The sequence below is a fragment of the Macaca thibetana genome, chromosome 13 (genome assembly GCF_024542745.1).
Source record: "Macaca thibetana thibetana isolate TM-01 chromosome 13, ASM2454274v1, whole genome shotgun sequence".
Lineage (NCBI taxonomy): Eukaryota > Metazoa > Chordata > Mammalia > Primates > Cercopithecidae > Macaca > Macaca thibetana.
Genome location: NC_065590.1, coordinates 59,678,172 through 59,700,255, shown reverse-complemented (window position 1 = coordinate 59,700,255; position 22,084 = coordinate 59,678,172). Strand labels below are relative to the sequence as shown.

Below are 22,084 nucleotides of genomic sequence, written 5' to 3'. Positions count from 1 at the left end.
ACCAGCCTGTCCAGTGTCTCTACTAAAAATGCAAAGAAGGAAAAAAAACTAGCCAAGCATGGTGGCTTGCTCCTATAATCCCAGCTACTTGGGAGGCTGAGGCAGGAGAATTGCTTGAACCTGAGAGGCAGAGGTAGCAGTGAGCCAAGATTGTGTCACCGCATTCCATCCTGGGCGACAGTGAGACTCTGTCTCAAAACAAAAAAAGAGTTGTTACAGTTGGGACTATTTTTTGAAAGCTTTATGTGAATGTAATTTTATATTTTGATGAAAATTTAGTTTATTGATATAAAAAGTGTGTCAGTACATCATATTAATGTCTTGCACATTGTGTAAACATTTAATGTAGGTTAATCTGTTATCACTATAATTATCAATGTTATCATTTTCATTATTGCTTTTCTTATTCCTTTTTTCATAGTAGTTTAAACTATTTATTTCAAAATAGATTATTCAAAGAGGAGGGATTCTGATCACAGAAAGAAAAAAAGCTGACTTTTCCACGAAAGACATTTATCAGGACCTCAACCGGCTGTTGAAAGGCAAAAAGGGAGAACAGGTGAATAGTGCTGTATTGCCAGAAATGGAGAATCAGGTACATGGATTATAAATGTGAATTACAATATATATAATGTAAATATATAATATAAATAATATGTAAATTATAGTGACTTTTTAGAAGGATATTTGTCATTTTTGTCTTAAACCCTAAGCTGTGTATCAATGATAGTAAGCTTTTTTTTTTTTTTGAGACAGAGTTTCGCTCTTGTTGCCCAGGCTGGAGTAGAATGGCGTAATCTTAGCTCACCGCAACCTCTGCCTCCCGGGTTCAAGTGATCCTCCTGCCTTAGCCTCCCAAGTAGCTGGGATTACAGGCATGTGCCACCACGCCTGGCTAATCTTTTTTTGTATTCTTAGTAGAGATGGAGTTTCTCTATGTTGGTCAGGCTGGTCTCAAAGTCCTGAACCTCAGGTGATCTGCCCGCCTTGGCCTTCCAAAGCGCTGAGATTACAGGCATGAGCCACCGCCTCCAGCCTGTTTTTATAGTTTATATACATGGAATTGTATCATATATTTTCCCTAGCTTCTTTCATTCAATGTTTGTAAGACTTATCCATATCATTGAGTGTAGTTATGGATTTTTGCGTTCATATTTCATAGCACAAACGTCAGAATTTATCCATTTTACTTCCCTTCCCCCTGCCGCTGCTACTCTCCCCATTTTAACCTTTTTTTTTGTTTTTTTGAGATGGAGTCTCAGAATCTTGCTCTATTGTCCAGGCTGGAGTTCCATGGTGCGGTCTCAGCTCACTGCAACCTCTGCCTCTGGGTTCAGCTGCATGCCACCGTGCCTGGCTAATTTTTGTATTTTCAGTAGAGAGGGAGTTTTGCTATGTTGGCCAGGCTGGTCTCGAACTTCTGACCTCAGGTGATCCACCGCCTCAGCCTCCCAGAGTGCTGTGATTACAGATGTGAGCCACTGTGCCCAACCCCCATTTTAATTTTGATGGACATTTGGGTAATTTTCATTTTTGGCTGTTACAAATACTCCTGCGATTACAGTTAATTTTCACAGTTCTTTTTTTTTTGGAACGGAGTTTCGCTCTTGTTGCTCAGGCTGCAGTGCAATGGTGTGATCTCAGCCCACTGCAATCTTCGTCTTCTGGTTTCAAACAATTCTCCTTTCTCATCTCCTGAGTATCTGGGGTTTAAAGGCATGTGCCACCATGCCCAGCTAATTTTTGTATTTTTATTTCACAGTTCTGGAGACTGGGAAGTTCAAAATTAAGGCACTGGCTAATCTGTTGTCCAGTGAGGGCCCACTTTCTCATAGATAACCATTTTCTCACTCTAACCTCACAAGGTTGAAAGGGCCTAATTTTTGTATTTTTAATAGAGATGGGGTTTCACTATGTTGGCTAAGCTGGTCTCACACTCCTAGCCTCGAGTCATCTGCCCGCCTCATCCTCCCTAAGTGCTTGGATTACAGCATGTGCCACCACGCCTGCCATTTTAGGTTTGATGGACATTTGGGTAATTTTCTTTTTTGGCTATTATAAATAATACTGCGATTACCATTAATTTTCACCTTGTAAAAACCATTTTCAAATCTCAAGAGATTAACCGTTGGTTTTCTTGGTTTGGACTGGGAAGGAACACCAAGGAAAATGATGGAGTTCAGAATTTATTTTCATTTTGTATTTGTTTTTGAAAATCTTTAGAACTGGATCCAGTGGTATAGAAATCTTTGATTTTAAATTCTTAATTTTAGGTTGCAGTTTCATCATTGTCTGCGGTAATCAAGTTTTTAGAACTCTTATCAGATGATTCCAATTTTGGACAGTTTGAACTGACTACTTTTGACTTCAGCCAGTACATGAAATTGGATATTGCAGCAGTCAGAGCCCTTAACCTTTTTCAGGTAAAAAAAAAAAAAAAAAAAAAAAAAAGGGTTAAAAATGTTGAATGGTTTAAAAATGTTTTCATTGACATATACTGAAGAATTTTATTAGGGAGCTAAAATATTTTGAAATATTATTATACTTGGATTAGGTAAGTAGCTTCAAAAGGCTATATTTTCTCTTCTCTCCCCTCCCCCACTCCACTTTTTAACTTTTTTTTTTTTTTTAAAGACAGTCTCACTTGTTCCCTAGGCTAGAGTGCAGTGGCACAATCTCGGCCCACTGCAACCTCCACCTCCCAAGTAGCTGGGATTACAGTTGCCTGCCACCATGCCTGGTTAATTTTTATATTTTTAGTAGGGACAGGGGGACAGGGTTTCACCATGTTGGCCAGGCTGGTCTCAAATTTCTGATCTCAGGTCATCCTCCCACCTCGGCTTCCCAAAGTGCTAGGATTACAGGCTTGAGCCATCGCGCCTGGCCTACTTTTTACTTTTTTAGAGACTGGTCTTTATTCTGTCACCCAGCGTGAAGTGAAGTGGGAAAATCATAGCTCACTGCAGTATTGAACTCCTGAGCTCAAGCTATCCTCCTGCTTCAACCTCATAAGTAGCTGGGTTTACAGGCACAAGCCACCATGCTTGCTTAATTTTAACATTTTTTCAGAGTTGGAGTTTCACAGTGTTGCCCAGGATGTTCACTCACTCCTGGCTTCAAGTGATTCTTCTGCCTTAGCCTCTGGAGTAGTGGCTCGGATTACAGGCATGAACCACCATGCTCTGGTATTTTTTTTTCAAGGCTTTTTTTTTTTTTTTTTTTTTTTTTTCTTCAAGAGGCTGGTGTCACTGTGTATGCTCCCTAGGCTGGAGTGCAGTGGCTATTCACAGGAAGTGCCATCAGAGTGTACTACAGCTTCGAACTCCTGGGCTCAAGCATTTGTATCATAGTCTCCAAAGTAGCTGGGACTACAGGTGCGCCTCTGTGCCTTGCTCTCGAATTGCTTTTTTTTTTTTTCCTCTAGTTTCAAGCTATCTATGTAGTATTAGTCCTTACTTTATGAATAATTTTGTGTACTACTACTAATAGCAATTTTTTTTTTTTGAGACGGAGTCTCTTGTTGCCCAGGCTGGAGTGCAGTGGTGTGATCTCAGCTCACTGCAACCTCTGCCTCTCGGGTTTGGGCAATTAGCTGGGATTAGAGGTGCCTGCCACCATGCCCAGCTGATTTTTGTATTTTTAGTAGAGATGGGGTTTCACCTTGTTGGCTAGGCTGGTCGCTAACTCCTGACCTCAGGTGATCTGCCTGCCTCAGCCTCCCAAAGTGATGGGATTGTAGGCGTAAGCCACTGTGCCTGGCCTAGCAATTTAAAATGACATTCTAAGAAGCTTTATGTCTAAAACTGCAGTAAGTGGCTGAGTAACGTGGCTCATGCCTGTAATCCCAACACTTTGGGAGCCCAGGCTGGGAGGATCACTTGAGGCCAGGAGTTGAGACCAGCCTGGGCAACATAATGAGAAAAAATTAGTGGGGCTTAGTGGCATGCGCCTGTAGTCTCAGCTACTTGAAAGGCTAAAGTGGGAGGATTCCTTGAGCCCAAGAGTTCTGGCTTGCCGTGAGCCAGGATGGCACCACTGCACTCCAGTCTGGGCAGTAGAGTGAGACCCTGTCTCAACAAATAAAAAATAAAACTGTAGTAATTATAAAGTGGTTTTGGCTAGGGGAGAAATGTACAGCTGAACATACGGATTAAGAAGTTGAAAGTTGGTCTTAGGAAGAGGAACTTTTTGTGGAAATTTCTTAATATTTGAAGAATATTATGTTATTGTTTCTCTGTTTTTCATGGCATAGTAAGGTTTTCACTAATGAGTGTGTCATTCTTTCTATTTTATTTTTTGTGTACTAGGGTTCTGTTGAAGATACCACTGGCTCTCAGTCTCTGGCTGCCTTGCTGAATAAGTGTAAAACCCCTCAAGGACAAAGACTTGTTAACCAGTGGATTAAGCAGCCTCTCATGGATAAAAACAGAATAGAGGAGAGGTATGTTATTAGTTTATACTTTTGTTAGTTTTATGTAACCTGCAGTTATCCACATGAGTATACCACTTATTGTAATACGCAGTTTTGCAAGTGTATCTTACCATTTAACTGTACAGAGAGCTACATAGTAATAGAGTAGTAATGATTTAGAAATTGAGACGGAGTTCGCTCTGTCGCCCAAAGTGGCGCGATCTCGGCTCACTGCAAGCTCATTTTTTTTTAAACCGCGCCCGGCTAATTTTTTGTTTTTTTAGTAGAGAGACGGGGTTTCACCGTGGTCACGATATTACCTTGTGAAAAAAAGGCTTCCACCGCGCCCGCCAGAACTCATTTTTTTTTAAATAAGTTTTTTTCACTATTAAAAAAAACTTCTTTTATTTGAGATGGTATGTATTGAATATGTGCTTGGGAGCCAATGTACCTTTGTTCATATTGTGTGTAATCTTGGGCAAATTACTCAACCTTTATGTCATAGTTTCTTCACCTTTAAAATGACATTAATAAAACAGCTACTTCATAGGATTATAAACATGAGATGATTTAATATACATAAAATACTTAAGGTCTGATATATAGGAAGCACTTAATTCTTTATTCTAGAAAAGATTTAAGGTGACCTAAACATATATGTCAGAAAGTCTTTAAAATTGTGGAAATAAAAGGTTATATAATTCTGTTATCCAAAAATTACTAGTATTTCAATATATTTTATTTCAGTCTTTTCTTTTAGATACAAGTTTTAAAACTTAAGTGAAGTGTAATATAGGTAAGTACTGCTTGATGAATTTAAGGTGATTTCTGAAGTCAGGTTTGTTGGAGAAGAGGAGTGGGATTTAGTGATTTAGAACCAGAAGTTGGGGCTGGGTGCGATGGCTCATGCCTGTAATTCCAGCACTTTGGGGGCCGTAATGGGAGGATTGTTTGTGCCTTGGAGTTCAAGACCAGCCTGGGCAACACAGACACCATCTCTACAAAAGAAAAAAAAAATTAGCTCAGTGTAGTGACATGTACCTGTAGCCCGAGCTACTCGGGAGACTGAGGTGGGAATATCACCTGGGCCCAGAAGTTTGAGGCTGCAGTGAGCTATGATTGTGCACTGAACTCCAGCCTGGGCAATAGAGTGAAACCCTGTCTCAAAAAAAAAAAAGAAAGAAATGAGGCTGGGCACGGTGGCTCACACATATAATCCAGCACTTTGGGAGGTTGAGGCAGGATAATTGCTTGAGCCCAGGACTTTGAGACCAGTCTGGGCAACAAAATGACACCCCATTTCTACCAAAAAAATTTTTAAAAATTTAGCTGGGCATGGTGGCATGTGCCTGTGGTCCCAGATACATGGGAGGCTAAGGCTGGAGGATTGTTTGAGCCCAGGAGGTTGAGGCTGCAAAGAGCCATATTCATGTCCCAGCACTCCAGCCTGGGTGACATAGTGAGACACTGTCTCAAACAAAAATCAACAGGCCAGATGCGGTGGCTCACCCCTGTAATCCCAACACTTTGGGAGGCCGCGGCGGGCGGATTACTTGAGGTCAAGAGTTCGAGACTAGCCTGGCCAACATGGTGAAACTCCATCTCTACTAAAAATACAAAATTAGATGAGCGTGGTGGTGTGTGCCTATAATCCCAGCTACTCTGGAGGCTGAGACACGAGAATTGCTTGAATTGGGAGGCAAAGGTTGCAGTGAGCCGAGATCGTGCCCCTGCACTCTAACTTGGGCCACAAACGAGATTGTGTATCAAAAACAGACAAACAAAAAAAGACACCTAAAATCAACAACAACAAAAACGATATTGGAATGATTGGATTCCCAAACAAAGATAAATGTTTCAGGTGATGGATATCTCAGTTACCCTGACTTGAGTATTATACATTGTATACATGTATTAAAATATTACAAACCCCCAAATGTGTACAATTATGAGGTATCAATAAAAAAAGAGATTGGAAGGACTGGGTAATTTGCAAGTAATTAAGGCAATTTACAATTTGTAATTTTTATTATTTGTGAATAAGTAGTTACATTTATATGTGTCAAAATTGAAAAAGGACAGGTGGATATACAGTGATAAGTCACCCACCCTTCTCTGTCAGCTCCATAAAGAGCCTTTGTCTTGCATGGCTGCAGGGTCACATTTCCTATTGTATTTTGCCACCACCTGCCCTGGGAGCAACAGTGTGTGTTTATTGAACATCCTTCCAAGCAGAGTCTGGGCCTATACCAGCAAAACAAGTATGTCTATTCTCTCTACTCTTTTAATTTTTTTTTTTTTTGAGACGGAGTCTCGCTCTGTCGCCCAAACTGGAGTGCGGTGGCCGGATCTCAGCTCACTGCAAGCTGCCTTTCGGTGGCCGGATCTCAGCTCACTGCAAGCTCCGCCTTTCGATTTCCTGGTGATTCACGCCATGCTGGGATTATAGGCTCCACCTGCCTCCAGAGACGGAGTCTTTGTCCCCAGGCTAGAGTGCAGCTGGGGATCTCAGCTACAGCAAGCTCTGCGCCCGCTCACCTCCCGCGTAGCAGGCGCCCGCCACCTCGCCCGGCTAGTTTTTTGTATGTTTTAGTAGAGACGGGGTTTCACCATGTTAGCCAGGATGGTCTCGATCTCCTGACCTCGTGATCCGCCCGTCTCGGCCTCCCAAAGTGCTGGGATTACAGGCTTGAGCCACCGCGCCCGGCCTCATTTTTTATATTCTTAATAGAGACAGGGTTTCACTATGTTGGCCAGGCTGGTCTTGAACTCCTGACCCCAGATGATCCACTCGCCTTGGCCTCCCAAAGTACTGGAATTATAGGTGTGAGCCACCATGTCCAGCCAAAATTATTTATGATAAGCAAGGCATGGTGGTTTGTGCCTGTAGTCCCAGCTACTTGGGAAGCTGAGGCAGGAGGATCACAGGTTCAAGTCTAGACTGGGAAAATAGTGAGAACCTTCCCTATCCCCAGTCTTCGAAAAAGAAAAAAATTTGCTGGAGAAGGTCACACAATGCTGATAGGTCCCATTGTGCTTTCATGCTTTCTAGCTTTCAGTGATAGCTGGATGTTACTTTTATTGTCTGACTCATTATAGTGACCAACCCCCAATTTTTTACTTTCCCTTAAGCCTTCAGCTATCTCACACCTCTAAGGAGATGATTTCTTCCTTAACATGTAAAACCTCAAAATTTATCTGTATTTTCACTCTTTTACTCTCTGGCTCTTTCTCAGAAGAAAAACTAACACTTTTATTTCTTCTCAAAGCCAACTTTTCCATACTTTACTTGGAGACATCTTTCTTTCTTTCTTTCTTTCTTTCTTTCTTTCTTTCTTTCCTTCCTTCCTTCCTTCCTTCCTTCCTTCCTTCCTTCCTTCCTTCCTTCCTTCCTTCCTTCCTTCCTTCCTTCCTTCCTCCTTTCCTCCTTTCCTCCTTTCCTCCTTTCCTCCTTTCCTCCTTTCCTCCTTTCCTCCTTTCCTCCTTTCCTCCTTTCCTCCTTTCCTCCTTTCCTCCTTTCCTTTCTTTCTTCTTTCTTTCTTTCTTTCTTTTTCTTTCTTTCTTTCTTTCTTTCTTTCTTTCTTTCTTTCTTTCTTTCCTCCTCTCTCTCTTTCTTTCTTTCTTTCTTTCTTTCTTTCTTTCTTTCTTTCTTTTTTTCTTTTCTTTTCTTTTCTTTTCTTTTCTTTTCTTTTCTTTTCTTTTCTTTTCTTTCTTTCCTTTTTCTTTCTTTTCTTTCTTTCTTTTTTTGTTTCAGTGGAGTCTCTGTCGCCCAGGCTGGAGTGCAGTGGTGCAATCTCCACTCAGTGCAACCTCCACCTCCCAGGTTCAAGCGATTCTCCTGCCTCAGCCTGCTGAGTACCTGGGATTACAAGCGAGCACCACCATGCCCGAACAATTTTTGGGTTTTTAGTAGAGACAGGGTTTCATCATGTTGGCCAGGCTGGTCTCTAACTCCTGACCTCGAAATCTGCCCGCCTCAGCCTTGTAAAGTGCTGGGATTACAGGCGTGAGCCACCACGCCCAGCCCTAAAGTAGCAATCTTAATAAGAAGTAGTCTCTGGCTGGGCGCAATGACTCACGCCTGTAATCCCAGCACTTTGGGAGGCCATGGTGGACAGATCACCTGAGGTCGGGAGTTCAAGACCAGCCTGACCAACATGGAGAAACCCTGTCTTTAGTAAAAATACAAAATAAGCTGGGTGTGGTGGCATATGCCTATAATCCCAACTACTCAGGAGGCTGAGGCAGGAGAATCGCTTGAACCTGTGAGGCGGAGGTTGCGGTGAGCCAAGATCGCACCCTTGTACTGCAGCCTGTGCAACAAGAGCAAAACTCCATCTCAAAAAAAAAGATTGCTATGTTAATCTTATTTTATATAAAAAGAAATAGTCAATATTAAACTAGAAGGCAATAAAAATACCAAATTCAATACACAAATTATTTTGTCAGCATTTTCACAAGAATAAACTATTTTATATGCTAACATATGTTCAATGTTCCTTACAGAATTCTGACATTAAAAAGGAAAAATTACTAAAGCTTCAGATGAATCCATAAATGGACAAAAGAAAAAGCTTAAAAGGATAAAGAACAACACTCCAAGTGCATGTATAAACATAAGGACTCTTGGGACTTACCCTTTTTAAAAATCTTTAGGCCTGCACAGTATTTGCTATTTAATGTATCAAATGGGTGGTTCTGACTTCTTTAATCCATATGTAGGACAGATGAAAAAAGGAATTATAAACTTATAATTACAGTTCTTTAGGAACTATATTTGCTCTCAGCCTTTTAAATTAGCTGTCGGGCAATTCCAGTCAGCTCTTTTGAAAAAAACCTATCTATCTGTCTGTCTAGAGAATGAGTTATAAGACTAGCTAGCTTTTGTTTTTTTGTTAGAGACAGGATTTCGTCATGTTTTCTAGGCTGTTCTTGAACTCCTAGGCTCAAGCCATCTACCTGCCTCAGCCTCCCAAAGCGCTGGGATTACAGGCGTGAGCCACCATGCCCAACCAATTCCAGTCAGCTCTTACAATGAAAGCTTAGAAATGGTAGGGTTAAAGAGGGGACAGAATGTTGATTTTAAAATATCAGTAATTTGGCCGGGCTCAGTGGCCGTAACCCCAGCACTTTGGGAGGCCAAGGCGGCCAGATTGCCTTGGCCTGCCTCAGCCTCCCAAAGTGCTGGGATTATAGGTGTGAGTTCAGGAGTTCGAGACCAGCCTGGGCAACACGGCGAAAACCTGTCTCTAGTAAAATATAAAAAATTAGCTGGGTGTGGTAGCGTGCGCCTGTGGTCCCAGTAACTCGGGAGGCTGAGGCAGGAGAATTGCTTGAATCTGGGAGGCAGAGGTTGCAGTGAGCTGAGATTGCATCACTGCACTCCAGCCTGGGTGACAGAGTGAGACTCTCTCAAAAAAAAAAAAAAAAAAAAAAAGCCGCAAGAATTTGGTTAATTCTATTGGAATTTTAGGGGTTAACTGAGTTCCAAAATGACTCAGCTGTATGCAATTTAATACAATATTAATTCGCATGTTGACTGGCAGAACTGCATACAGCTGAGTCATTTTATTGAGTAGGATTAATAGGTATACTATGTTATGCCAGCGGTAACTGTGATACTTCTAAAATTGTGATTTAAAATTGACATTGTCACAGAAACAGCAGAGTAGTTGTGTTTTTCTTTAAGCTTCTTTTAACCAGAAACATAAACTGAAACTGTAATTATTACTGAAGTTGTATGTTGAATAGACTTGTGAAACTAGCAATTTATTAGGCCTTTAATGATATCTGGACCAAAGGTTGAGGGAGCTGTGCTGTGTTTATGTTGCTTTGTGCTTTGTTTTTTTATTTTTTTATTTTATTTTATTTTTTTTTTTTTGAGACGGAGTCTTGCTCTGTCACCCAGGCTGGAATGCAGTGGCCGGATCTCAGCTCACTGCAAGCTCCGCCTCCCGGGTTTACGCCATTCTCCTGCCTCAGCCTCCCGAGTAGCTGGGACTACAGGCGCCCGCCACCGCGCCCGGCTAGTTTTTTGTATTTTTAGTAGAGACGGGGTTTCACCGTGTTAGCCAGGATGGTCTCGATCTCCTGACCTCGTGATCCGCCCGTCTCGGCCTCCCAAAGTGCTGGGATTACAGGCTTGAGCCACCGCGCCCGGCCTGTGCTTTGTTTTTTTAGAAGCTTGTCCTTTCTTTGCCATTTTACTTCTTTCATTTTTTTTTGAGATGGAGTCTTTCTCTGTCCCCCAGGCTGGAGTGGAGTGGTGCAATCTCTGCTCACTGCAACCTCTGCCTCCTGGGTTCAAATGATTCTCCAGCCTCAGCCTCCTAAGTAACTGGGATTACAGGCATCCGCCACCACGCCCAGCTAATTTTTGTATTTTTAGTAGAGATGGGGTTTTGCCATGTTGGCCAGGCTGATCTTGAGCTCCTGATCTCAGGTGATCCGCCTGCCTCGACACTCCCGAAGTGCTGAGATTACAGGTGTGAGCCACTGCACCCAGGCCTTAATGCTACTTTGTAGGTGAAAATTGTGAACTAACTTAAATTTCATTTTTATTAAAGTTAATTTTTGGGAAATTAATGAACGGTTGACATTTTAATCTTTTGAATATTGCAGTTATTTGGGTTTAAATTGGGGGGCTTAGGAAGGGAAAGAAGCCCTATGGTTGTTTCTGAATTTTCTGAAAATTATGTTGATATACTATATATGAAATCCAGTTTGGAGAGAATATGTCCATTGATAAGGAAAAATTAATAAAGATTTGATCTAGATAAGGCATTCCATTTGGAAGTGGTTTGAGTATCTTTTTTTTTTTTTTTTTTTTTTTGAGACAGAGTCTTGCTGTGTGATCCAGGCTGGATGTAGTGGCACAATCTTGGCTCACTGCATCCTCCACCTCCCGGGTTCAAGCAATTCTCCTTCCTCAGCCTCCCAAGTAGCTGGGATTACAGGTGTGGGCCATCATCCCCGGCTAATTTTTTTTTTTTTTTTTTGAGATGTAATCTTGCTCCTGTTGTGCGGGCTGGAGTGCACTGGTGCGATCTCGGTTCACTGCAACCTCCACCTCCCGGTTTCAAGCGATTAAGCGATTCTCCTTCCTCAGCCTGCAGAGTAGCTGGGATTATAGGCCTGTGCCACCACGTCTGGCTAATTTCTCTAATTTTAGTAGAGAAGGGATTTTGCTATGTTGGCCAGGCTGGTCTCAAACTCCTGACCTCAGGTGATCCACCTGCTTGGCCTCCCAAAATGCTAGGATTACAGGTGTGAGCCACTGTGCCCGGCCTAAGTTTTGTATTTTTAGTAGAGATGGTGTTTCACCATGTTGGTCAGGCTGGACTGAAACTCCTGATCTCGTGATCTGCCCGCCTTGGCCTCCTAAAGTGCTGGGATTTCAGGCGTAAGCTCGTGTCCGGCCTGTTTGACTATCTTTTAAAACCAGTAAGGATGAACTAGAGGTATCAGCTCTCTTCATGGACTTTGGAGAAATAAGACAAAAAGGAAAGAGATGTTTTGCCGGGTGCGGTGGCTGACGCCTATAATCCCAGCACTTTGGGAGGCTGAGGACAGCGGATCACCTGAGGTCAGGAGTCAAGACCAGAGCCATTGCACTCCAGCCTGGGCAACGAGCACAAATTCGTCTCATAAAAGAAGAGAGAAAGAAAAACAGAAAGAGATGTTTTGATTTTTTAAATTTGGAGTGTTCTGTTCTTACTCTACAGCACTTAGCAGTAGTGCATCTGTCCACCTTGTTCTTTACAACAAAACCCCATTGGTTCTCTCTTACCAAGTTTGCTTTATTCTTGGTTTATCCTTTGTAGGATGTGAAAGGGATATGAAGAGCAAATAGGAAGTGTAACTGTTGCTGCTTGAGAGAAAGCTGTTTTACAATTTGTTGGCAAACAATTTGTAAAAGTACAACAAAAGTGTGCATTTGTGGCTTCTCATTTGTGTTTTATCATTGCTATATCTCATAATTTGTGTTTTTTAAAAATAATTTAACTTTATTTGAAAAGCACTACAGGGTCAGGTCATGTTTTTAAAAAATCAAGAGGGTATGTAATCCCAGCACTTTGGGAGGCCGAGACGGGCGGATCACGAGGTCAGGAGATCGAGACCATCCTGGGTAACACAGTGAAACCCCGTCTCTACTAAAAATACAAAAACTTAGCCGGGCGAGGTGGCAGGCGCCTGTAGTCCCAGCTACTCGGGAGGCTGAGGCAGGAGAATGGCGTGAACCCGGGAGGCAGAGCTTGCAGTGAGCTGAGATCCGGCCACTGCACTCCAGCCTGGGTGACAGAGCGAGACTCCGTCTCAAAAAAAAAAAAATAAAAAAAAAAAAAAAAAAAAAAAAAAAAAAAAAAAAAAAAAAAAAATCAAGAGGGTAAACACCCCTACTTCTACTTTACCTCCAGTCCTAGTCTGTGGTGGTAATCAGTGTTAACAGTTTAGTTTGTGTTCTTACCCTTCCAGGGTTTTTTTTTTCCTTTATTTTTACAGATATATACATTTTTAAAAACATAGATAACACTTAAAAACAATATGGGGTCATATTATGACTATAATTTGTATTTCTTCCCAACAGTATTTATAGTTTTTTTCATTTCACTATATATTTATAAATTTTTTATTTCTAATAATTTCTCTTGAATAGGTGAGACATCATATAGTATAAAATTCAGTAGAAAATCAGTTTTTCAGAGGTACAAAATTGGCTGACTTTGCACAGACTCCTTTCAGTTCCCAGGTAGGGATGCACAGCCACCTCTTCCACTGAGGAGAGGAAAGGATATGTGTGCTTGTGGGCTCTTCAACTCTGTTGATTACTTGCGATTTATTTTCTGGTCAGTTTGATTAAGTGATGAAATTAAGTGATAAAATACTGGAAACAGAGAAGAAGCATAAGATTATTTTATCAGAAATATAGTCTCTGTGATGTTTTTTACCATTGACCTCAGTGTCACCCACAAGGATATGGGAGTTTTATGCAAAGAAGAGAAAAGGAAAGGTGAGGGTGTAGGTCAGCCAGCATTAGACTTTGTCAATCTTTTCTTGCCCCTTTATACCTCCTTCCCTGCTTTATTTTTATTTTTTTTTTGAGATGGAATTGCGCTCTGTCGCCTGGGCTGGAGTGCAGTGGCGCGATCTCGGCTCACTACAACCTGCGCCTCCCAGGTCAAGCGATTCTCCTGCCTCAGCCTCCAGAGTAGTTGGGACTACAGGCGTGTGCCACTACGCCCAGCTAATTTTTGTATTTTTAGTAGAGATAGAGTTTCACCATGTTGGTTGGCCAGGATGGTCTCGATCTCTTGACCTCGTGATCCGCCCTCCTCGACCTCTGAAAGAGCTGGGCTTACAGGTGTGAGCCACCACACCTGGGCTACATGCTTTGTTAAGATAACTAAGGGATTTCTGTGATTGTTAGGATTCAGACTTCTATGTGCATAAGAATCAAGCTGTGTGCATAATAATTGCGTGGGATTTCACAGCTGGGCCCCACTCCCAGGGATTTTGTATTATCTACCTCCAAGTGATTGTGATGCTGGTGATCCTTGGACCAGACTTGATGAAGCCCAATTAGATCCAGACGCTTAGCTAGGAAAGCCCCCCAAAGTTCGCTTTATTGAATTGTGTAATTTGACTACATCCATTGTTTCTTTTTTCAAATGTAGAGTATATGCCACAAAAATCTTTTCTGGAGCAGTAGGCATCCTAATTAATCTTGATGTTTGTTTATAGCCCCATTGACGGGGCTGTAAACTTGGCAGCAAATTGTGTTCCCACTAATTTGGCATATTCCATAAAAAACATGTATCTGTTGTTAGCTGCCTAGACATTAGCTGGACATGGTTTAGGTTACTTTTCTCTTAAAAAGTGAATTTTAATTCAAGTTCCTTTAAGCCAGCAGTCTCAACCTGGGGCAGTTTTTCCCTCCAGGGAACATTCAGCAGTGTCTAGAGACATTTTTGGTTGTCATGCAGAGGAAGAGAGTGTATAGTGGGTAGAATCCAGGGTTGCTGTTAAACAAGCATGGAACAGCCCCTTACAACAAATATTTATGTAGCCTAAAATGGCAGTGTTGCCAAGATTGAGAAATTATGCTTTAAATGTGTTTTTATGTGTGGCCATTTTGTGTGTACTCTGGAGATAACGTGTTTTTCCTCTTATAACATGCTTGATAAACATTTTGGTAACACAGGAATTGTAAATGCTAGTGATGTCAGTAAATAGTTAAGAAATTTAGGGCCAGGCGCGGTGGCTCACTCCTGTAATCCCAGCACTTTGGGAGGCTGAGGCAGGAGGATCACGAGGTCAGGAGATCGAGACCTTCCTGGCTAACACAGTGAAACCGCATCTCTACTAAAAATCCGAAAAAATTAGCCAGGTGTGGTGGCGGGCACCTGTAGTCCCAGCTTCTCAATTTAGAAAGTAGATTTGTTTCCTTTCTATACCTGTGTAATTTGAGGTTTAGTTTACTGTCACATTGTTTACAAACATAAGGAAGATCGTTGCTCATCTGATAGCGTTCTGAACCTTGAGTCATCTGTAATACCTATGGTCTCCAGAAAAGTTTCTCTAAAACTGTATTTGGAGATGTGCAAAATATGTAGGAACATTTTCCCACCTTCGATTGTTAGTTTACCTTTCAGCTTCAGCAATTTACCTTTCAGCTATTACTTTAGTAACATCTCCAACATTGTTTTTCAAACTGCAAGGTGTTACCCAGTAGTGGGTCGTTAAATTAGGTGACAAAGAGCAATTTGAAGAATTAAATACGATAGAAAATGGCAGAGTGGGCTTATGCCTGTAATCCCAGCAGTTTGGGAGGCCGAGGCGGGTGGATCACGAGGTCAGGAGGTTGAGACCATGCTGCCTAGTGTGAAATCCCGTCTCTACTAAAAATACAAAAAATTAGCCAGGTGTGGTGGCATGTGCCTGTAGTCCCAGCTACTCAGGAGGCTGAGGCACGAGAATCACTTGAACCCGGGAACTGGAGGTTGCAGTGAGCCGAGATTGCACTACTGCACTCCAGCCTGGGCGACAGAACGAGACTCTGTTTCAAAAAAAAAAAAAGAAAATAGCAGGGTGTATCACATAATTGGAATATAAGTATTGATTTGTGAAACCTATTTTAATGATAGATCTGTATATGCATGTGCTGGATTGTGATGTAAAGACATTTCTTGCTGTGGTTACACTGAAAAAAATGAAAAGTCACTGATTTCCAATAACTTACAGAAGCAATATGAACTGCATATTCTATCGTTCTTGAAACAAGCTGAGATGTTATTGACTTTGGGAAGCAGTAAAATTATTTTAGTTTTTTAATTAACAGTTTTTGGCTTTGTACCGTCAAGAGGTAATTTTAGAAAGCATTCTAAAAATGTGTAAGAGATACACTAAGTATTGGATTGGGCAACATTCTTGAACTGTAGTTCTGTTTCATTAAACATCACTATTTACATGTGCAACAGTGTGTCCATAACAATGTCCCAGTAATGAAATTCTTTCTCCTATTTAAGGCATGTCTGTTTGATGAAAGTCAAACAAAATTGGGTATATGTCAGTGTCTTATGATACTGCTTAACTAAACATTAATTTGACTCTTAGCTAATCAGGAAATGTTTGCCTCACAGTCTTACAGAGCTTTCCACCTTCTAAAAAAGCTAACGTTTCAGAATAGATTCAAGCTTCTTTCTTTCTTTCTTTCTTTTTTTTTTGAGGCAGAGTCTCGCTCTGTCGCCCAGGCTGGAGTACAGGGGCGCTGTCTCGGCTCACTGCAACCTCTGCCTCCTGGGTTCAGGCAATTCTCCTGCCTCACCCTCCCAAGTAGCCTGGATTACAGGCGTGCGCCACCATGCCCAGCTAATTTTTTTGTATTTTTAGTAGAGACGGGGTTTCACCATGCTGGCCAAGCTTGTCTCAAACTCCTGACCTTGAGATCTGCCCACCTCGGCCTCCCAAAGTGCTGGGATTACAGGTGTGAGCCACTGCACTCAGCCTAGATTCAAGCTTCTTTTCTTTTCTTTTTTTTTTTTTTGAGACGGAGTCTTGCTCTTGTTGCCCAGGCTGGAGTGCAATGGTGTGATCTCAGTGCACCGAAACCTCTGCCTCCCGGGTTCAAGTGACTCTCCTGCCTCAGCCTCCCGAGTAGCTGGTATTACAGGCATGAGCCACCATGCCCAGCTAATTTTGTATTTTTTGTACAGACGGGGTTTCTCCATGTTGGTCAGGCTAGTCTCGAACTCCCGAACTCAGGTGATCCGCCTGCCTCGGCCTCTCAAAGTGCTGGGATTACAGGTGTGAACCACCGCGCCAGGTGGATTCAAGCTTCTTTTTTTTTTTTTTTTTTTTTTTTTTTTTTTGAGACGGAGTCTCACGCTGTTGCCCAGGCTGGAGTGCAGTGGCGCGATCTCGGCTCACTGCAAGCTCCGCCTCCCGGGTTCCCGCCATTCTCCTGCCTCAGCCTCCTGAGTAGCTGGGACTACAGGCGCCCGCCACCGCGCCCGGCTAATTTTTTGTATTTTTAGTAGAGACGGGGTTTCACTGTGGTCTCGATCTCCTGACCTTGTGATCTGCCCGCCTCGGCCTCCCAAAGTGCTGGGATTACAGGCTTGAGCCACCGCGCCCGGCTCAAGCTTCTTAAATGGAATTTTGAGCTCACTTAGTTGAGACTTATGTGCTTAGTTGACAAATTTTAATTTTATACTAAAATATTTTAGATTAATGCAAGTTAATTTATTTCAGATTGAATTTAGTGGAAGCTTTTGTAGAAGATGCAGAATTGAGGCAGACTTTACAAGAAGATTTACTTCGTCGATTCCCAGATCTTAACCGACTTGCCAAGAAGTTTCAAAGACAAGCAGCAAACTTACAAGATTGTTACCGGCTCTATCAGGGTATAAATCAACTACCCAATGTTATACAGGCTCTGGAAAAACATGAAGGTAACAAGTGATTTTGTTTTTTGTTTTCCTTCAACTCATACAATATATATTTGGCAATGTGCTGTCCTCATGAAGTTGGTGGTGGTGACTCACTCTTAGGACACATTCAGATTTCTTTTTTTTTGTTTTTGTTTTTGTTTTTTTTTTGAGATGGAGTCTTGCTCTGTTGCCAAGGCTAGAGTGCAGTGGCGCAATCTTGGCTCACTGTAGCCTCTGCCTGCTGGGTTCAAGTGATTCTCCTGCCTCAGCTTCCTGCGTGGCTGGCATTACAGGCATGTACCACCATGCCCGGCTAATTTTTGTACTTTTAGTTTTACCATTTTGGCCAGGCTGGTCTCGAACTCCCAATCTCAGGTGATCTGCCTGCCTCGGCCTTCCAAAGTGCTGGGAGTACAGGCGTGAGTCACAGAACCTGGCCACGTTCAGATTTCTTTCTTTCCTTCTTTTTTTCTTTTCCTCCTCTCCTCTTCTCTCCTCCTTTCCTTTCTTTCCTTCTTTCTTTCTCTCTCTCTCTCTCTCTGTTTCTTTGTTTCTTTCTTTCTCTCTTTCTCTGTTTCTTGACGGAGTCTCGCTCTGTTGCCCAGGCTGGAGTGCAGTCGCAGCTCACTGCAAGCTCCACCTCCCAGGTTCATACTATTCTCCTCCCTCAGCCTCCCGAGTAGCTGGGACTTCAGGCGCCTGCCACCATGCCCGGCTAATTTCTGTATTTTTAGTAGAGACAGGGTTTCACCTTATTAGCCAGGATGGTCTCGATCTCCTGACCTTGTGATCCACTTGCCTTGGCCTCCCAAAGTGCTGAGATTATAGGCGTGAGCCACCGCGCCTGGCCCAGACTTCTAATAACAGGTTTGTATTGACTCTTAACTTCATGGCAGAAGCCAAGAGACATGTAACAGGTTAGAAATTTTTGCTTTTTGGAAATGAATGTTAGAGTTAAGGCCTATTGCACTGACAGAGGCAGTGAAAAAGGGTTTGACTGCCAAAGAAGACTCACAGGGCCTAGAATGGCAATGATTATGCATCTACAGTTTATTACAGGAAAAGGATACAATCTAGTAGCAGGATTATAGTAAGGATATGCATCACAGTCAAAGGCTGTCATAGCAAGTCATCCAGAGAGTTCGGGTGCAAGTTCCAGTTGTCCTTTGTTGTGTAAAGTCTGTGATGGGGTGCATTTTCTCTCTCAGAGCAGGATGTGTGCACAGGACACCTTGGAACGTAGGAGCCCAAAATAGAGTCTTCACTGGGCTTTTTAATACTTTTCTTGTCAAGCGGACATGTTCCTGTTCTCTAGCCTCTTCAGTGGAGGTCAGAGGAAGAGCTTCATTGAGACCAAGTGCAACTCATCAATCACATTAAACAATGCTGATAGTAAACCACCTGAATATCCCCCGACCCACAAATACAAAACACCACCATTCAATCAGTATTTTTCATGCCTTGATCAGGGGTCATTGCCACGCAGGAACTTTAACAAAACAGTACAGGCTAATATTAGAATTGTTGGAATTAACTCACACAGCACACCTATGAGAGAGTTAAGATAGAGGGTCTTGGTGGTCTCTAACAGTTGAATTCAAAGTGAAGTTACCAGAGTAAAGTGAGCAGATACATATTAATACAATATTGGTAGATAAAATCACCTTGCTCTAACAAGCATAGTTTTAAATTTTAACCATGTTTCTCCAGTAATTTTAGTAATTATATTGTTGTGTCTAATACGTAAAGCATTTTTTACTTTTTAAAAAAAAGTTTAAGCAATTTAGGGTCCAAAGTAATTAAAACAATGTTTTTTAACATAAAGCATTGAAAATTTTACTTAATCATGATCGCTTAGAACTATTAAAACATACCTTTTGATATTATGGGGAAGCTTTGTTGTTTCTTTGTAGACAGACTTAAAGAAATACAACTTGAGGCCGGGCGCGGTGGCTCAAGCCTGTAATCCCAGCACTTTGGGAGGCCGAGACGGGCGGATCACGAGGTCAGGAGATCGAGACCATCCTGGCTAACACGGTGAAACCCCGTCTCTACTAAAAAAAAAATACAAAAAACTAGCCGGGCGAGGTGGCGGGCGCCTGTAGTCCCAGCTACTCGGGAGGCTGAGGCAGGAGAATGGCGTAAACCTGGGAGGCGGAGCTTGCAGTGAGCTGAGATCCGGCCACTATGCTCCAGCCTGGGGGACAGAGCAAGACTCCGTCTCAAAAAAAAAAAAAAAAAAAAAAAAAAAAAAAATACAACTTGGGCCAGGCGGGGTGGCTCACGTCTGTAATCCCAGCACTTTGGGAGGCCGACGTGGGCGGATCACGAGGTCAGGAGATTGAGACCATCCTGGCTAACATGGTGGAACCCCATTAAAAAAAAATTAGCTGAAATTACAAAAAATTAGCTGAGTGTGGTGGCAGGCGTCTGTAGTCCCACCTACTCAGGAGGCTGAGGCAGGAGAATCACTTGAACCCAGGAGGTGGAGGTTGCAGTGAGCTGAGATTGCATCACTGTGCTCCAGCTTGGGCAACAAAAAAAAAAAAAAAAAAAAAAAAAAAAAAATGAGTCTACTGGCTGGGCACAGTGGCTCACGCCTGTAATCCCAGCACTTTGGGAGGTGGAGATGGGCAGATCACCTGAGGTCGGGCAGTGGAGACCAGCCTGACCGATATGGAGAAACCCCATTTCTTTATTATTAGTATTAGTATTATTTATTTTTGAGATGGAGTCTCACTCTGTCGCCCAGACTGGAGTGCAGTGGCTGGATCTCAGCTCACTGCAAGCTCCGCCTCCTGGGTTTACGCCATTCTTCTGCCTCAGCCTCCCGAGTAGCTGGGACTACAGGCGCCCGCCACCTTGCCCGGCTAGTTTTTTGTATTTTTCAGTAGAGACGGGGTTTCACTGTGTTAGCCAGGATGGTCTCGATCTCCTGACCTTGTGATTTCTACTAAAAATACAAAATTAGCCGGGTGTGGTGGCACATGCCTGTAATCGCAGCTATTCGGGGGGTTGAGGCAGGAGAATCACCCGAACCCGGGAGGTGGAGGTTGCGGTGAGCAGAGATCGTGCCATTGCACTCCAGCCTGGGCAACAAAAGCGAAACTCTCTATCTCAAAAAAAAGAACAAAAGAAAAAGAAAATGAGTCTTTATAGTTTGCTGTTTTCATACTCTTTTAGTGTGGTGTAGGCAGCCATGTATCCACCTTGCGCCTCTATTTTTCCATTCTGTCAATGAGTGTCTTCCACTGCTGTGCTTTTCTGATTCCATACCTCTTGTTTTATTCCAGTAGGACCAGCTAGAAACAGAAGGTGATTGACCAGTATTAGGGATGGAATCAGGGTACAATTATGGAGATAGGCTCTCTAAACAATTCACTCTCACCGTTTAAATCAGCTGTTTGATCATTTTTTTTCTCATATATCTTTAGCATCACATAGTAAATAATATCCTTTTATTTTCAAGAGGGAGTATTGGCCTTAAGTTAAGAACCCTCTTAATTTTTTTCCCCCATCATCCCACCCGCACTTCTTACTCCTTACTTTCTACTTGCTTTTATTCTTTACTGGCTCTTTACCACTGCATATTTTTAGATGCACACATCTATTTTTTTAAAAAAGCACCCTTGTTCCTGGGTCCTCTTCCAATACCATCTATTAATATCTCTCTCTCCCTCTTTCCATTCCCAGCTGGGTTTCTGAAAGCCTGCACTTCCCATCTTCCATTCATTCATCTGGTTTCCAGCCCTGACCACAGTACTGAAAGGGCATTTGCTAGGTGACCTTTATTTTTTGCTAAGTCCAGTGAATGCGGGATAGTTCCCCCCGCTTTTTTCTTTCCTTTTTTAGTTTTTTAAGACGGAGTTTTGCTCTTGTTGCCAAGGCTGGAGTGCAATGGTGCAATCTCAGCTCACTGCAACCTGTGCCTCCCGGGTTCAAGCGATTCTCCTGCCTCAGCCTCCCAAGTAGCTGGATTACAGACACCTGCCACCACGCCTGGCTAATTTTGTATTTTTAATAGAGATGGGTTTTCTTCATGTTGGTCAGGGTGGTCCGGAACTCCCAACCTGGGGTGATCCACCTTACTTCTGCCTCCCAGAGTGTTGGGATTACAGGTGTGAGCCACCGTGCCCAGCCTCGGTAAAGTCTTTAACGAAGCTTCACTGATTTTGACAATTTTGATCTTGAAACTCTCTCTCTTTTTTTTTTCAAGATGGAGTCTTGCTCTGTCACCCAGGCTGGAGTGCAGTGGCACAATCTCGGCTCACTGCAACCTCTGCTTCCCAGGTTCAAGTGATTCCCCTGTCCCTGTCTCAGCCTCCTGAGTAGCTAGGATTACAGTTGCCCACCACCATGCCCGGCTAATTTTTTATATATTTTTAGTAGAGATGGGGTTTCACTATGTTGGCCAGGCTGGTGTCGAACTCCTGACCTCGTGATCTACCCGCCTTGACCTCCCAGAGTGCTAGGATTACGGGCGTGAGCCGCCATGCCCATCCTTGAAACTCTCCTTTCTAAGGTTATGTTAAACATTTTTGTATTCCTGATTTTCTTTTTGTTCCATGGGTTCTCTTTATCCTTGTTTTTAGCTTTCTTAAGTGTTCCTTTACCCTATCAAATTCTATTTTTGGCTCTCATTTCACTTAATAACAGGAAAAGCTGGGATTTTTTTTTTTTTTTTTTTTTTTTTTTGTGGAGACAGAGTCTTACTTTGTTGCCCAAGCTGGAGTGCAGTGGTACA

At 42.5% G+C, this 22,084-nt stretch overlaps 2 protein-coding genes across 36 annotated transcripts in view; one reads left to right on the top strand and one right to left on the bottom strand.

Annotated features, from left to right (window-relative positions):
• The window catches only part of CALM2 (calmodulin 2), a 1,210,617-nt gene that overhangs the window by 265,939 nt on the left and 922,594 nt on the right, over positions 1–22,084 (bottom strand). The window lies entirely within an intron of this gene.
• MSH2 (mutS homolog 2) overlaps positions 1–22,084 on the top strand; it is a 102,458-nt gene that overhangs the window by 8,800 nt on the left and 71,574 nt on the right. For both annotated transcript variants that reach the window (XM_050754859.1, XM_050754858.1), the window contains exons 4-7: positions 449–595; positions 2,274–2,423; positions 4,308–4,441; positions 17,162–17,361. In XM_050754859.1, the coding sequence (XP_050610816.1) occupies positions 449–595; positions 2,274–2,423; positions 4,308–4,441; positions 17,162–17,361 (631 nt within the window). The remainder of the gene's footprint in view (positions 1–448; positions 596–2,273; positions 2,424–4,307; positions 4,442–17,161; positions 17,362–22,084) is intronic.